This window comes from Electrophorus electricus, chromosome 11, assembly GCF_041902795.1.
Source record: "Electrophorus electricus isolate QZ-2024a chromosome 11, ASM4190279v1, whole genome shotgun sequence".
In the NCBI taxonomy this organism is placed as follows: Eukaryota; Metazoa; Chordata; class Actinopteri; order Gymnotiformes; family Gymnotidae; genus Electrophorus; species Electrophorus electricus.
Window position 1 is genome coordinate 4,827,501 of NC_137507.1, and position 15,299 is coordinate 4,842,799.

Here is a 15,299-nt window from a genome sequence, read left to right on the forward strand (position 1 = left end):
GTTGATAGCTATTGACATTCTTTTAAATCTTCTCTGGGCGGCTTCTCCATCTGAATATACTGCACATTAGGGTTGTTTTGGATGCTTACATCACATAGCCCATTAATGCAGCCCAATATCTCTTCATCTCCATTAGTTTTAAACATTAGTCGATCAAGATCTTTGAAGCGCATTTTGTCGGAGAGCCAAAGAAAATTAGTCCGGAATAAAATTATAATTGAATGTATTATAGTCTGAAATTGAACACGTCCTGAAAGTGGCTTTTTTATCCATTCAGAAGCTCTGAGAAGTGCAAAGGTTGGCCATGGAGTTTCCTGAAGGCTTTAATCAACTGGAACTGTTAGAATCTCATACTCATATGATCCCTGCTGGGACGCAGAGCGCCTGGGACGAGGAGGAAGAAGAAGAAGAAGGTGGTGGTGGTGATGATGATGATGAAGGCCACCACACTGAGGAGTGGTACCAACAACAGGAACTCAAATTAAAAAGCAATCCAGCAGAGCTGATGCTTTGGGCTGCTGAGAAAAACAGAGTCAGTGATCTTTATCTTGCCTGTCTTCTTACAGGGTAGTATGTGTAAGGCTGTATGTACTCACTAACAGCTGCAGTCACTTTTATTGGATTCAAAGTAATTGTAGCCCTGTCAGTAGGAGTCCTATGGTGGATGTTCTTATTATTTTAGTACAGGATGTTCAATTCTGCTCCTGTTGCCCTGCAGTATCATTAATGTCAACAGCTCTGTTAAAAGTGGAACTGATTAAGGCCTGAATGAGTAAGTGGATATTAGGATAGGCTGCTGTGTGTGCACAAGCAGGAATAAGGGGACAGTAAATGTTAATTTGTCACACAGACATGTATGGGGTTTTACTGAGTCTTGTACAATGTGATCTGCATGGACATGGAGCCCAGTATGATGCAATAGGGATGTCTCAAATTTCACCTTGTTCATGTTGTATTCACCTTCAAATCCTAAAACATGACTCCAGGTAGAATCCAAGGAAACACAAACAATATATTTTCATTTATTTGTTGCAGTTATATGACATTAAATTCCTTTGTTGGGAGAAAAAGTATTCAAACCTTGGCTTTTAGCAAATTATTTGACCCCTTTTATCAGTGATTGCTATAGCCAAGTGTTTCTGATGATTAATCCTGCCCCTTAGAATGGGAAAACATTTCTCCAAACCTTTTTACACAGCTGCTTCAACTCAGTGGTGGTTGATAACTTGCATGAACTGTGCTTTACATGTCCTTCTAGCTAATCTAGGGCTTAAAGAGGTCTGATGTGCCAAGCATCATTGTTTTGCTCAAAGATGCACTTATTGCTTTTGTATACTTTTAGCACTTAGATGAATATCTGGTCATATTTCAGGTCAAATATATTCAAAAATACAGATAATTCTGAAGGGTTATCAAACCTTCTAATGGTAATGTAGTATAGTTGTGTACTACTTGTATGTAGCATGTCTGCTTACATAGTGTTTCCTTTATCCATCTTGCCTCTTCTACTTTTTTCAAAAACACTGGCCTTTCCACTATGAATAATGTTTGCAGCATTGAGAAGGGTGTGTGTGTGTTTGTCTTTTTATCTGTCTGATAAAGAGAATGCTATGAACTTTGAAATGATTGAATGTATGAGGTCCCGATTCTGTGTTTTATGGCATGTTCAAAGGTCTCCAGATAGAAATAATATCTAAAAAGGAGGGCAACCGTCATTATGCCTTTAAATGTAAGCAAGTTCCATCAAACCTGTTGTGCATTTCATAAATGCTTGATGAAGTCTTGAAATGTAAAACTTCTAATGTGGGGAGCAGTCAGTCAGAGACAGAAAATTAAAATGCTTTAGAAGCCTTTGCTATAATTAACAAACATTTTGTGTATAGTGACATCTATATTTGTCCTCCATAGTTGGCCACAGTTGCACATCTCTTTGCATCTGATCCCGCCCTCGTGAATTGCTGTGACGATGACGGTTACACTCCTCTTCATCGCGCATCCTACAGTGGACACCTGCCTGTGGTCTCTGCACTTCTAGACAGAGGCGCAGACCTTCACGCAAGGACGGTTGACGGCTGGACGCCTCTGCACAGTGCTTGTCGCTGGGGGCACACGGCTATTGCTTCCTGCTTGCTGCGCCGGGGGGCAGAGGTCAACGCCATGACAACAGGCCAACATACACCCCTGCAGCTAGCAGCAGGAAACCCCTCAGCGAGGCTGACCATCGAGCTGCTGCTATCACAGCGCACCATACAGGCTGGACTCAAGAACAGCGTTGGAGAGACAGCTTGCGAAATTGCACTCCGAATGAGTGCACACTACAGTCTGTTTGAGATGATAGAGCCGTGTAATAACATATGTTGACAGAGTTTTATAAAGAGGCAACACTGTGCTCTTATCCATGAACAGATATGTTTCACACACTAAATCGGGACAAAAGGTAGAAAATCTTCTCATTTAATGTTCAATTTTTCAAAATCAACAGGAAGGCCCAACACTGAACTCTGAAATGACCAGATATAAAGAAAACCAACACATAATAAATAAATAAAAGTTTGTTGTCATTGACATCTCCAAAAGACCAATTAGTCTGATCTAACCCCGGAACACTGGGTCTCTTTTTACCATGCTATGTTGCCATGGTAACATTTGCTGCACAGCTGCCCTGCTCCAGGAAAGGTCATGTTTGGTATTACTGATCATTTCTGGCTCATCAATAATCTGTGTATGTACTTAAGGAATCTTAAAGATTATGGAACATGCAGTGAATGAATATCTCTTTACCAGCTTCTAAAATCTTGTTTTACAAATGCCATGTTTTCACTCTTCCACATGGCAGTAGCCTAGGCATTGCTATGTTTGATGTTTATTTAATTTTGCAGTCAGTACTAATTTATATGCCTTCTCTGATGCTGAGATTCTAAACAAAAAAAGTTTGACTCATGTTACTCAAACTTCACTCTTGGTCCTCTTGTGTAATGTCTGCACACTTTTCTCATATTGCCTGGCACTTTAGGCCACTCTGATCATAAGAGAGCTCCTGCAGGATCACAGATACACCACATTATTAGCCTGACTGACTGATGAATTACATTTACAGTTGCTTATTGAAAACTGGCCTTTTCAAAAGAATTCCGAGCATGAGTGGAATAATGGCGCGCTCTCTCATTCTGATCACCACAGTTGTGGAAGAACAGGAGGCACATTATATGAACAGATGGTGTGTTCTCAGCCTCAGTATTCCAATATCTGTATGCCATGTCATTTGATTTAACTCTTCTACACAAGAATATGTGCAAGGATAATGCAGCTATCAATTGCTGTTGACAATCATGAGTATCAGTTAAACCTATATATATATATATATATATGACATTAACCTGTTATAGGCAACACATCACACAGTAGCAGAACTATTTAAAATGCTCAGATGTCCTGTTTGCCATTCAGTATGCCATTCAGCTCTGCAGGTTTTGCATAATTAGATGTTTACTGTGACCACCATGCTTATATGTACATGCGAATAGAAATTAATCAGCGCTTGAGTATATAAACATGGGTCGGCAGATTTAGATGCTACAGCTAAACCAATTAACTGACGGTTATGTTTGTTTAGGTTTTTATAAACAGAAACTTAGTCGGGTACTTTGGCAGTGCTGAACATTTTATTGGTTCTACCGTGTGAGCTAACATCCGGCATGAGATATTTCAGAACAAGACAACATTCTTTATTCATAGTAGTTATATTTGTTAACTTTTTGTCAAACATATGGTTGTTTAACAAAATACATGAGACAAAATATTCAACAAATGAAACTGATGAGATTAAATGGAAATGGGTTTGTCATCAGACTCAGTGAAAAGAGTAAAGTATCTAGGTAATTTAATATTTGTCCTATTATTTCTGGTTCCTTAAATTAAGATGAATATGTTTCATGCTTTGTAAATGCTGATAGTTGTTTATTTGATGGGCACCATTATAATGCTGATAGTTTTAACCTTAATTACCATGTTAACTGTAGCCATGTCCATAAGGGCAGAAGAATAAATAACTAAAGAGTTACCGTTAAAGTACTGTAGCTTTGCTATCTTTAAGTACAGAGACTGATCTCATAAACATAGAGCAAATAGTTCTAGTTCCTTTACTCAGGTCCCAGAGCGGTAAACAAATCAAAAACAAGGAACTGTTTATGAATCCCGTTTCTATATTTGGAAGTTTCTGCCCCTCGTACGGGCACTGAGAGCACGCCAATTTAAAGGCTGTATTCGAGCACACAGATTTTGAGGTGGTTGTGATACATAGATATATTAGGCTATTGCGTCCTTGGTGTGTTAATAAACCGTACATAAATTCATTCATAAAGACTACTTTTTTACCCTGTCAGGATTTTGACGACACAGAAATAACATTTTAGTGTAATACAATCGCTGGATTAATGCTTTGCTTGATGCTCATAAAGATAAAATTCATATAAACTGTAATTGCATTTAGCCATGGTAAGTGAGTGGTCCTGAAAAAAATTATCCTTTTCAGTGTAGCTTCGAGCGGATCCACTCACACACCCACACCCGCCGTCTAGAGTGTAAACAAAGAACTCTTTACACTGTAACCCAAGTTTGGCTGCTGCCACGTTGAGGGTTTGAAAAGGGCTGTTATATCAGTAAACAGTCCTATTCACAGTGCAAGCGAGCGCGCTGGCTGTGCACGTTCAGTTAGATCGCCGGTGCATCCTGAATAAGAAGGAAATACAATGCGTCGAGCAGGCTATCGATACAAATCTTTCTGACACATAGGCAAAACTGGTTCTTCAGGTGCAAACCTGAGAACTGGAACAGTACAGACATCGGTAGAATAGTTTGGACCACAAGAAAAGTTTGTTGTCTCTCTCGGGTGTTGAAAAGAAAGGGGAAAGATCGCGTGGGGGTCAGGAAAACGCATTTATTTGGATATATGGAAATTTTCTCTGTTTGGGCAAAGAGGAAATCACACAGAACCGCAAGCATACCCGCGAGCCAGAAGGGTTTGTACCGACAAAAACAATGTTGTCCTGGAGTCTCGCGGAATTCGTACCTGCAAGTGTTTATTCTTGCACTGATTTGTATACTTTTCCTAATCGTGCTGAGTATGTTCAATCTGCCTATACCTGCGGTGAACGTGCCCAATCCCTCCGACACGCGAGCCGGCAGGAGAGCCTCCGGCGTCACTCTCCTCATCTGGTGGCCGCCCTTCGGAAACAGAAACCCTCTGCCCGACTGCGCTTCAAGATATGGCATACAGGGCTGCAATGTCACGTCAGACAGGCGCGCATATGCACATGCTGATGCAGTCATCATCCACAACCGCGAGCTGATGAACAACTGGAACGGGCTTCCGCAAATGCAGCGCCCACCATCCCAAAAATGGATCTGGATGAACTTTGAATCCCCATCTCATTCTGGCTGGCTGGACGGCCTCGATGGTATTTTCAACCTCACCATGTCCTACCGCGTAGACTCCGATATCTTCTTGCCATACGGCTACCTCCAGCGGCATCGCCGGTATGGGCTGCGTGTGGACAACAAGGCCTTGCTGCGTCGCAAGCGCGGGCTGGTGGCGTGGGTGGTCAGTAACTGGGGCGAACAGCAAGACAGGGTGCGCTTCTACTGGAGGCTGCGCCGCTACATCCACGTGGACGTGTACGGGCATCAGGCCCGGCAGCTGCTGAACAACAGCGTTGTGCAGACCGTGTCCAGCTACAAGTTCTACCTGGCCTTTGAGAACTCGATTCATACGGACTACATCACGGAGAAACTCTGGCGGAACGCCCTGGTGTCCGGGACTGTGCCAGTGGTCCTGGGTCCGCCGCGGGAGAATTACGAACTCTTCCTACCCGCGGATGCTTTCATCCATGTCGATGACTTTAAGGGGCCCCGAGCCCTCGCCGCCTACCTCCTGCACCTCGCCCGTAATCCCACCCAATATCGTCGCTACTTGGCGTGGAGGGGGGACTACAGTGTGCATGTGACTTCATTCTGGTCAGAGCACTACTGTTCCGCGTGCCAATCTGTGCAACAGAGTCAAAACCAAAACAAAACCATTAAACACCTTGCATTCTGGTTCCAGTCCTGAGTGTGGGGTGTTCCCTTTGGAATTCATTGGGTCAGATATAAAGGAATATGAAGCATTTCATGGTTTTCACCATAGTCTATTACCAAGACAGAGTTATTTCACGAAAGTGAATCATGAGGGGAAGTTATCATGTGATAAATGCAGTGCAATGCCACACACACGAAAACAGGATCTTGCTCGATGTTTCTACTCAGATTGAGGGTGGAGTGTGGGTCTTTAAATTCCGTCAAAAGTTGACAGCAGTGTAGCTGTGAGTTTGCTTCAGCCAATGGAGGTGAAGATAGCACAGTCATTCTTTCAGTTTGCCCAAAGTGCTTTACAGTGTTTAGAAATTATTAAGTAACTAAGCTGTTCCATTATGTTTTCACACTTGTTCTAAATGACTGCCACTTTAATATAATCTCTAATGGTGTCTGGCTCTCTGAAGATAACGGATAGTGCGCTTAGTTTAAATGCCCCGGGGTTTCATTTATGAGTTATTTGTGAAAACTGGGTTGGCTCTCCACTCTAAGGAATTCATCATACAGTTTAAGAGCTGTAATTACAGGAGAAAATGATTTGGATCTCTTTCTGGGATTATCAGTTTTGTCTCATGCTGCGATGGTAACAACATCAGATTATTTCAAAGTCATGTCACACTGTTACTACTACGTGAGAAAGAGGCTAAAACAAAAAGAAGTTGTACTGTACAAGCACTTTTTGATTGGATTTTTAAAATGTTTTATTTAGCTAATTTTTAATGTTTGTATGCGATGACCATGGACTGTGTATGAAAGAATCAGCAAGATGTTCGGATGAAATAATTTTCATGTTCAGAGAAAAACTTTTTACAAGCTATGCAGTCTTAAAGTAATCTGTGTGTACTCATGCACTGTTGCCATGGTTGTTATTTGCAGAGCAAATGTATGTTGGTCAGCCGAGATTGGCAGAATATCAGCATGCTTTTACTTTCTGTGTAAACTGACTGCTGTAAAGTAAGGCTCTATGGTGGCTCTGTCACAAGGAAAGGAAAAGGAAAGAAGAGATTTTTCATTATAGGCCACATCGTTCATAAGAATTCAGATTTTCTGTCCTGACAGCTGACCTTTTTTGTTGTTGTTCAGGAATCAGGTAGACAGAAGAAAATTCAAAACAAAGTTGTATTACTCTGTGTGTGTGTGTGTGTGTGTGTGTGTGTGTGTGTGTGTGTGTGTGTGTGTGTGTGTGTGTGTTCATACCGTACAACATATCAAGGGACTGCTGATGCTGGTGGATTCCACTATAGTCCAGCCACAGAAAAACATCACCAGGGATCCAGTGTTCAGCAGACTCATGTTCATGTGTGTTTGCTTACACATCGATGCAGTTGCTTCAGTCTCCTCCCCAATCCTTCAACCAGGTGTGGGATGTGACTTTCTGTTCCTTCTTCTCATTTACTGCACTTCCTTCCTGTCTTCTTTGACGAATGCGGTGCTGATATTTCTCACTCACCTTCCAGTCAATCAAAAGAAAGGACCATGCTCATTTACATTCTCCAATCGGTGATTCAGCCACAGCATACGCATGCAAATTTATTCTAAGTGCTGCTTAATTATCCAGTCAGTGTGCAGTATCATCATATCACAAAAAGAGAGCATTCAGACAACTCATCTTTCAACAAAAAAAGCTGTAATCAACATGCATAGCTAAAATTATGCACGCAGTGACAGATGAATCAGTCACTTTAAAGTGAAGCTCTTATGTACTGTGAAGCCCTTATGGATCATTACATTACAACAAAAGGTCCTATAATGGGCATTGAAATGTTTTTCATGAATAAAACTCACCTCACACCCTGGTCTTTCTCATTATGTTCCCACTCAGTGCTGAATTATACATGATAGACTCTGAGTGCAGGTTAGCACTGAGGCTGTACGATTCCAGTAAGAGCAAAATCACTCACCAGTCTCATAATACAGAGGAATATGTCTATTACAAACTAATCAAATGTAGTGAACCATGTGATCAGTTTCAGTGCTGTAATGCCATAGACACCGGTATCATTAAATCGCGTATTTTTAAGCTTTGGCTGTTTAATTTTTTGGTCGAACACGTCATGACCAGGACCTATTGGGGTCCTGCCCTGCATAACTGAGAGCATACCATCTCAGTGGGCTGACAGTTCAGCAGTTAGAGGCGATCAACTTTTATTTTACATTTAAGAAGTAATATGCAAGTGCTTGGCTGCTATGGTTGGGTGAGATGGATTGGTTGAGCTCAGCTGCCCTGTATTAGCCTGGATTCAGTAAAAACTGGATTCAGTGCATGTAGACTCTCCACCCACACAGACCAAGTCTCCAGACATTTGATCTCTAACTAGTGCAGGGCAGACGCTCACACTGCCTGACTCTGACCTGCTGGAGATTCTGATCTATTGCTGCACCACCTGCAATCTAATCTAATGTGAGAGACAGTGAAAAAGAAATAAAGGTGGAAATGGGACTAGGCAAACCAGGTCATTCTAGGAAACAGACAGAAAGCATTAAAAACGTGTGTGTGGTTTTAGTCCTGCAGGCAGATTTTGCTGCCCTGAATATGAACCAGGTAATTTCTATTTCACACTTTTCTGCATTATTTTTTATGGTGCTGTAGAGAATATTCCACCGAGTCTGACAAATCAAAGTTATTCTGCCTGCTCTCTAACAGTCATTATTTGTTGCCTCTTGCCTAGTAGATGATTTTCTCATGTGTTCATTAAAAGTAGATTACAACAACACTATGCATCAAGCACAGCATTTTTAAAAGTGACAGTACAGAGGGAGACAGGAAAATCTATTACTTAATTTCCAAAGCTGGAGTTTGAGCAATTTATTATGTGTCAAAGCATGATGCATAGAACTGGTTTTCATCTGGGGCTTGATACAGCATTCTACATGCAATGCTCCAGTATGTTCTTAAATCTGACCAGCACACAAGATACCTTATCAGAGAAATTTGCATTAAAGTACTGGGCATCAGAATAAATTAGCATTTTAAACTCATGAACTTTGAGTTTTATAAGAAGTATACTTACAAGGGGCACCATAAAACCACACTTCAGAACTGTTTAGTGCCATGGTGCCATGTGCTTGAACATGACATGTTTGATTTTTGCTTCCGTGAACTCACTGAACTCGCGTGGTCTTTTGTCACCAAACCCAGTCCTTGCGTTTCCATCCCATTACCCACAGGGGGCGCTAAAAGCCCTTAGTTTAAGAATGGCGAAGCTTATCAGAGGCAAAATGCATTAATTCTTGTTAAAGAGCGATTTTTCCAGTTTTAATGAGCATAATTATAAAACTGCTCTTAAGTAAAAATAAAAATAAAACATACAGAACTTGTCAGATAATGATAATTATATTTAAACTTAGATATTAGTACAAAAATAATTAATAATGTGTAGGACAGTAGTATTCAAATCTGGACCTCAAATCAAATCTGGTTCTGGAATTTGCAATCCCTTGTAGTTGAGTAAATGATTATTGTAACTGGTTGGTCACTTTGTTGTTACATCTGACTCCTATATAAATGGAGGGTGGAAAATCTGTAAGACTGTGATTTGATTACCTATGGTATAGGACACTGTATAAGAACCAAATGCTAAATTCTGTACTTATAGTATTATTTTAGTACTTTTCATATTTTGGCAAATGTGTCTTTTCAGTAGACAGTTAAGATGAGGTTAAAAAGCAGTTATTTGATGTGGTCAATTTCAAAATCTTCATCATCATGCATTTATAATTCTATTAATACTGTTCTACATAATAGCAATGGAAAACCAACAGTTCCAGTTATTTTTTAAACATATTAAATAATAATGAAAGTAAACAAAAACATAAGTTATCTCCATTTTTCCATTTATGCCTATCTAAAATCTCTCCATCTCAGAATGCTGATTTTTTTTAAAGTATTCACGGTAACTTGCCAAAAGCAAATAAAGAAGTAGAAGAAAACCCCATACAACCAATGCAGGGTGGAATGTGTAAATACCAACCCTGGTCCTGCTGTGTAATTACGGTTAAAGGGTGGGAGCCTAGTGCATTCTGGGACAGCTAAAAATGTCACTCAGATAGAGGCTCAGCTGTAGACTACCTATGGCACAACCCCTCTCTGCTATCCAGCCCTACAATCTTCCTCACAGAACTCCACTGTGTCCATTGGGATGGCTAATGATGGTCCTGATATCACTGTTGTGCCAAGAGCCTTGACTCTAAGGTCAGTGGGAGTTAGCGTCCAGAGCCACTGTTTGACAGATGGTCAAGACTTCGCAGTAACAGAGAGGCAGACAGGTACAGAAAAACCCCATCCCGTAACACGCCCCCTACACTGTCAAGCTCTCTGTGTTGGTGCAAAGGATGTTATTTGTCTGGTGGAGATCTTGGAAACATCATCACGTATCTTTAAAGGTGTTCCTTTAAAGAGCCTTTTGACGCATTCTGTAGCCATGAAGATGAGGTGTCAAATGGGTACAGAGGCAAAGGGAAGTTAATTGCTTATGGTTAAGATGATTTGATTGCAGTTTTTGGAAAGGTCTCACTTACGTCCCACATGTTTGGGAGAGTAGCTACTCTCAGATCTGGCAGTGAGGCGTGTGAAAAAATACTAAAGCACACTATTAGATAATGGATTTAAAATGTCAGAGAAGAGAGATGTAAAAAGGTCTCTCTATCGTTCTTCTGGAGCTGAAGTGACGAGTACTCTACTAGGACGCCACTACGATACTCATGTGCATCTCTAATTTACTCGGTTATTTTATTTACAATTAAAATTGCTTTTGATAAATAAATAACATTAAGGGTAACATTAATATCAGGTTTCCTTAATTAACATTATTTAATGCATTAGGTAATATTGACAAAGCGTGAACGTTAATAAAAATCCATAAATAATTTTAAGAATGTAATTAACAGCGGTATTAATAGTTTTCAAGAAACTTTAGGCTATGCACATGTTCTTTAGGCTATGCACATGTTTTACTATTATACTTAAGTTTTAGTAGAAATAGAAGTAATGTATTAATTTAACTCAACTGTATTTTTAAAATCTTGACAGAGGAATATGCCATTATTTCTGCATGCACTTTAGCCAAGGATCTGTGTACATCTCCAAACCCTGGTTTTGAGAAGTATTGAACATGAAAGTAAATATACCAATAGGGTTTTGGTTGCCACTGTGTACATGACCTCACCTGTAGCTGCTGACTGTCGCCCTCATACTCAATACTCTTAGGTACCCCCTTACATGATAAATAACTATGGTTTTTATCAATGTGCATCACCTTTGAAATTTTTATTGTTGTCCTAACACTGTTTATAAAGTAATGAATAGTAGGAAAACACAGAATATATGTGAGAAGTGATATTTGAAAATAAAAGTAACCTTTTGGCATGCATGCGTGTGTGTGATTCTTGCCCCTTGCCTTACAAACAGTGAAGAATTAACATAGCAACACCAGTGCATGTGTGTGTGGGTTTTGTTGGAGAGCGCAGATTTACAACTATATATATAAGAGGTTTTCTGGAGGAAATACTTCACTTAAGTAATAAGCTCAATTCTATATCTCATTTGGTTGATTAGATACGTGGAGCACATGGAAAATACGTGGTGCATATATATCTTTTCATATCTTTTTTTCTCCTCTGATATCGGCTTCTCTTCTACCCTCCCCCACTCTCGGACACCTTCCTGTTTTCTCATACCAAGGCCTTCTGATAGTGTGGTGCTGATCCTAGCATGTCTGGGCAGAGATGAGAGAGGAAGCATGTCAGAAGGGAGAGAGAGAGAGAGAGAGAGAGAGAGAGAGAGAGAGAGAGAGAGAGAGAGAGAGAGAGTCTGTGTACATGCTGAACTTGGCATGTCAGAACAGCAGCAACATATTTTGAGGTGTCTCTCTCTCTCTCTCTCACACACACACACACACACGCGCGCGCGCACACACACGCACGCAGGCACACACACATACACATACAAGCATGGATTTGTGGACTGTGCTTCTCTGATATCCTCCAACAAGAATATAAACTATACCTAATGTAAAATCAACTGCCCTTGCCTATTTGTCCATCGTAGTTGTCATCATCATCAACAGCAGCAGGGAAGGTAAGTTATCTGTCATACCTTTAAAGAGAGACGAAAGAATGAAAGCTGCATGTACTTTGATGATTAAGAGACTGAATATCAGCACACAGCATGAAAAGCCCCATGCATCGTCAGGAGTGAAAGATAAACAGGAATAGCAGAGTTAAATTGTGCCATGTGAGAGAGACTTCAGACCTGATAAGCTGATTTAGCTCCACTTCTCTTGGTTATTCTTTTGTGGGTATGTTTTTCTTTCACACCATAACTCAGTAAATTCCTAATTTCCTGTAATTATATAGTTCATATAATTTCACATAATGTATATGTGTGGCATGGATTAGTGATAACATAGTAGCTGGTCAGAAAAGATTCAAATGTCTTAAATTCCCAAACCGGGCACTACAGGATGGATTCTGTGTGTGGAAGTATGGCTCTGCTAAGGCGCCAGACTGCTTGGCTAATAACACCTTGAAGGCATAGCTTGGTTGTTAGGTGTATGAAGTCCAGGTCAAGGTTAGCAAAAATAAGGCCAGAAGGTGGCAATTGGTAGCATATAAAATGAAATATTTTATATGAAATATAAAAAAATTATAAAATGAATGCTTCACACCAAAATGTGATGACTGCTGAATTAAAGTAAGTTGGGGGACCAGTTTGAATTCTTTAATTTCTATAATGCTAATTGACCCCTGTTAGCTTTCATTAATTTTTAGGTTTGCTAGCATTTTCTGTGTCGTGGCTGAAGTCAGGTGAATGGCTCCATGGATCATGCCATATACTGTTCACACTTGAACTCACCGAAACAATAACAGGTTTAGCTATTTGAGTAGACAAGTCCTGGCCTCCTGCTCCATCAGGAATGGGCATCAGTTGGGCACCATTCAGTTTTTTCCCCAATACTGAAAGACCTGTGAAGGAAGCTCAGGTTTCCTTCAAATGTCTCTTTCACTAGGAACTTTAGGAATGACACACAAGTGTAACAATTCTGGAACATTCTTGTGTGAACCATACACAAACCCCAGCTTTCATTATAGAGTAAAGTCCTTTTCCTTTTCAGAACTTCAGTTAATTTTTCCATGCAACCACCTGAAGCAGGAATGCCACATGACTTATAGATGAAACATTACAGATACCAAATATAACTGTAGTCACAGTTCTGAGACAGATTGGTTTTTTTTTGTTTTCTATTCTGAGGTCACATAGTCAATAATGTGAGCGGTTGACAGTCTATCAGATGTGACTGCCATGCAGAGTGCCACAAGAAACATTTTGAAATCTAGACACTAGTGACAACCAAGTCACTTCAGAAGAAGAGACTTAGGTAATGCACCAGCTTTCATGTTAAGAAACCTTTTATTTAAAAAAAAAAAAAAAAAAAAGATTTTTGTATTATTGAAGGTATTAATTTGAGCCTTTTTTATGTTTATTGAATATTTATTTATTTTTTTGTGTTTGTAATTATTTACATTCAGTGCAGTTGTGCATGCCCAAGATTCGGAAGCATGAAGTTACCATTATATTTATTTTCCCTGCTTTAATGAAGAACTGCATTAAAATTCAAATACATAGTACTTTGTTAATATTTTTTCAAATTTCATGTTTTCATTCATTTTTCCACCTATGCTATGGTATGCATATACATACATATATTTAATATTGTATTAGGAGTTATTAAGTGATTATAATGATGTTTTAACTGAAATATGTTCTTTACTTACAAACCCTAGTATATACTTTAATTTATGTTCTGCTAAAAGTATCCATTATTAAACACAAAACATTAAAATCTGTATTTATGTTTATGATACTTACCATGTATTTACCTTAATACTCCCTAGAAAAGAAAGATATGCTGCTGAGCCATTTTAATGACCTCCATGGGGTTCAACTAATACAGCCACTGTATATTCAAATAAATACATGCCTTCTTTTATAATACAACATTACATTTAAAATTGCATAGAGCACTTATAAGACTTTTGAGCATGGATTAAATGTAGCTTTTCTTCAAGGTTTTAGGGTGGGAAGAAAATGTATTCGTATGTATTCGTACGGGATTGAATAAGTCTTTGCTACGTGAGAGGTCTGACTGAGTCGCTCGGTAAAAGCCTGAGAGCACATGGAGTCTGCTGAACACTGGATCCCTGGTGATGTTGCTCTGTGGCTGGACTATAGTGGAATTCAACAGCATCAGCAGTCCCTTGATATGTTGTACGGTATGAACACAAATGCATGCATGTGCGCGCACACACACACACACACACACACGCACACACACACGCATACACACACACACACACACACACACACACACACACACACACAAAAGATAGAAAAGCTCCAAGGTCAGTGCAGCAGTCATTAAATTAGGGATTGTTTAACACAATCTAACTAGCTTTGAAGTCATTCTGGAATTTATCTTAAGGAGGTTAATTCCTCTTTACAAGTATTTTAAATACTTTTCTTTTCATTAAATATTTTCTGCTGTAGTCTAACCACTTCTAGAGGTGACACAGCTGGGAGATTAAACTGTATTTTTATAGTAGAATCCCCAGAGCTGCCAGAAATGGTTTTGCAGCTGATTTTACAGAAGGACATTACGTCTTTAGTAACTTTTATTATTTTTATTTGTGCATTTTTAGGCATGCCAATTACACCCGATACTTTAGGATTTTTAAAGTTACGTATGGTTAATGAATTAATAGTTAATTAATTAATAATGAATTAATAGGAACGGATACGGATTGTAGGTTACAAAGCTGATTGTTAATTGTAATGCATCACGTATTTTTAATTACGTATGTGTAAAGCTTGTCGTCGGGATGTGGGGTTCCCCTTCAGTGCCACAGATGATCCAATAATCCTACATTTCCCTTTCAGGGGATCAATAAAATATGACCGCAACCAAATCATATCAATCATAGCTACTGCGTCGACATCTATTTTCCATGCACGTCATTGTACACTTAGGCTCCTGAAAATGTGAAGTGAAAATCTCGCTTAAACACGTTTCACAAAGCCACACTTCCCAGTGTGCACGATCGTGAAACGTTTAGGCCACGCCAAATGGGTGAATTGGCGCTAGGACCCAGCGCCGCGTTTTGGTAACGATCTGGGG

General features: G+C 39.7%; 2 protein-coding genes across 2 annotated transcripts in view; both read left to right on the forward strand.

The window, feature by feature from the left end:
• The window catches only part of ankrd49 (ankyrin repeat domain 49), a 3,243-nt gene extending 287 nt beyond the window's left edge, over positions 1-2,956 (forward strand). Inside the window, exons 2-3 of the mRNA XM_027012548.3 lie at positions 278-532; positions 1,909-2,956. Of these exons, the coding sequence (XP_026868349.2) occupies positions 305-532; positions 1,909-2,361 (681 nt within the window). The 5' untranslated portion in view covers positions 278-304 and the 3' untranslated portion in view covers positions 2,362-2,956. The remainder of the gene's footprint in view (positions 1-277; positions 533-1,908) is intronic.
• Positions 2,957-3,094: 138 nt separating this feature from the next.
• LOC113578972 (alpha-(1,3)-fucosyltransferase 4-like) lies at positions 3,095-7,922 on the forward strand. Its single transcript, XM_027012547.3, has one exon. The coding sequence runs from the start codon at positions 4,949-4,951 to the stop codon at positions 6,104-6,106; it is 1,158 nt and encodes a 385-aa protein (XP_026868348.2). The 5' UTR covers positions 3,095-4,948; the 3' UTR covers positions 6,107-7,922.
• Positions 7,923-15,299: the final 7,377 nt, after the last annotated feature.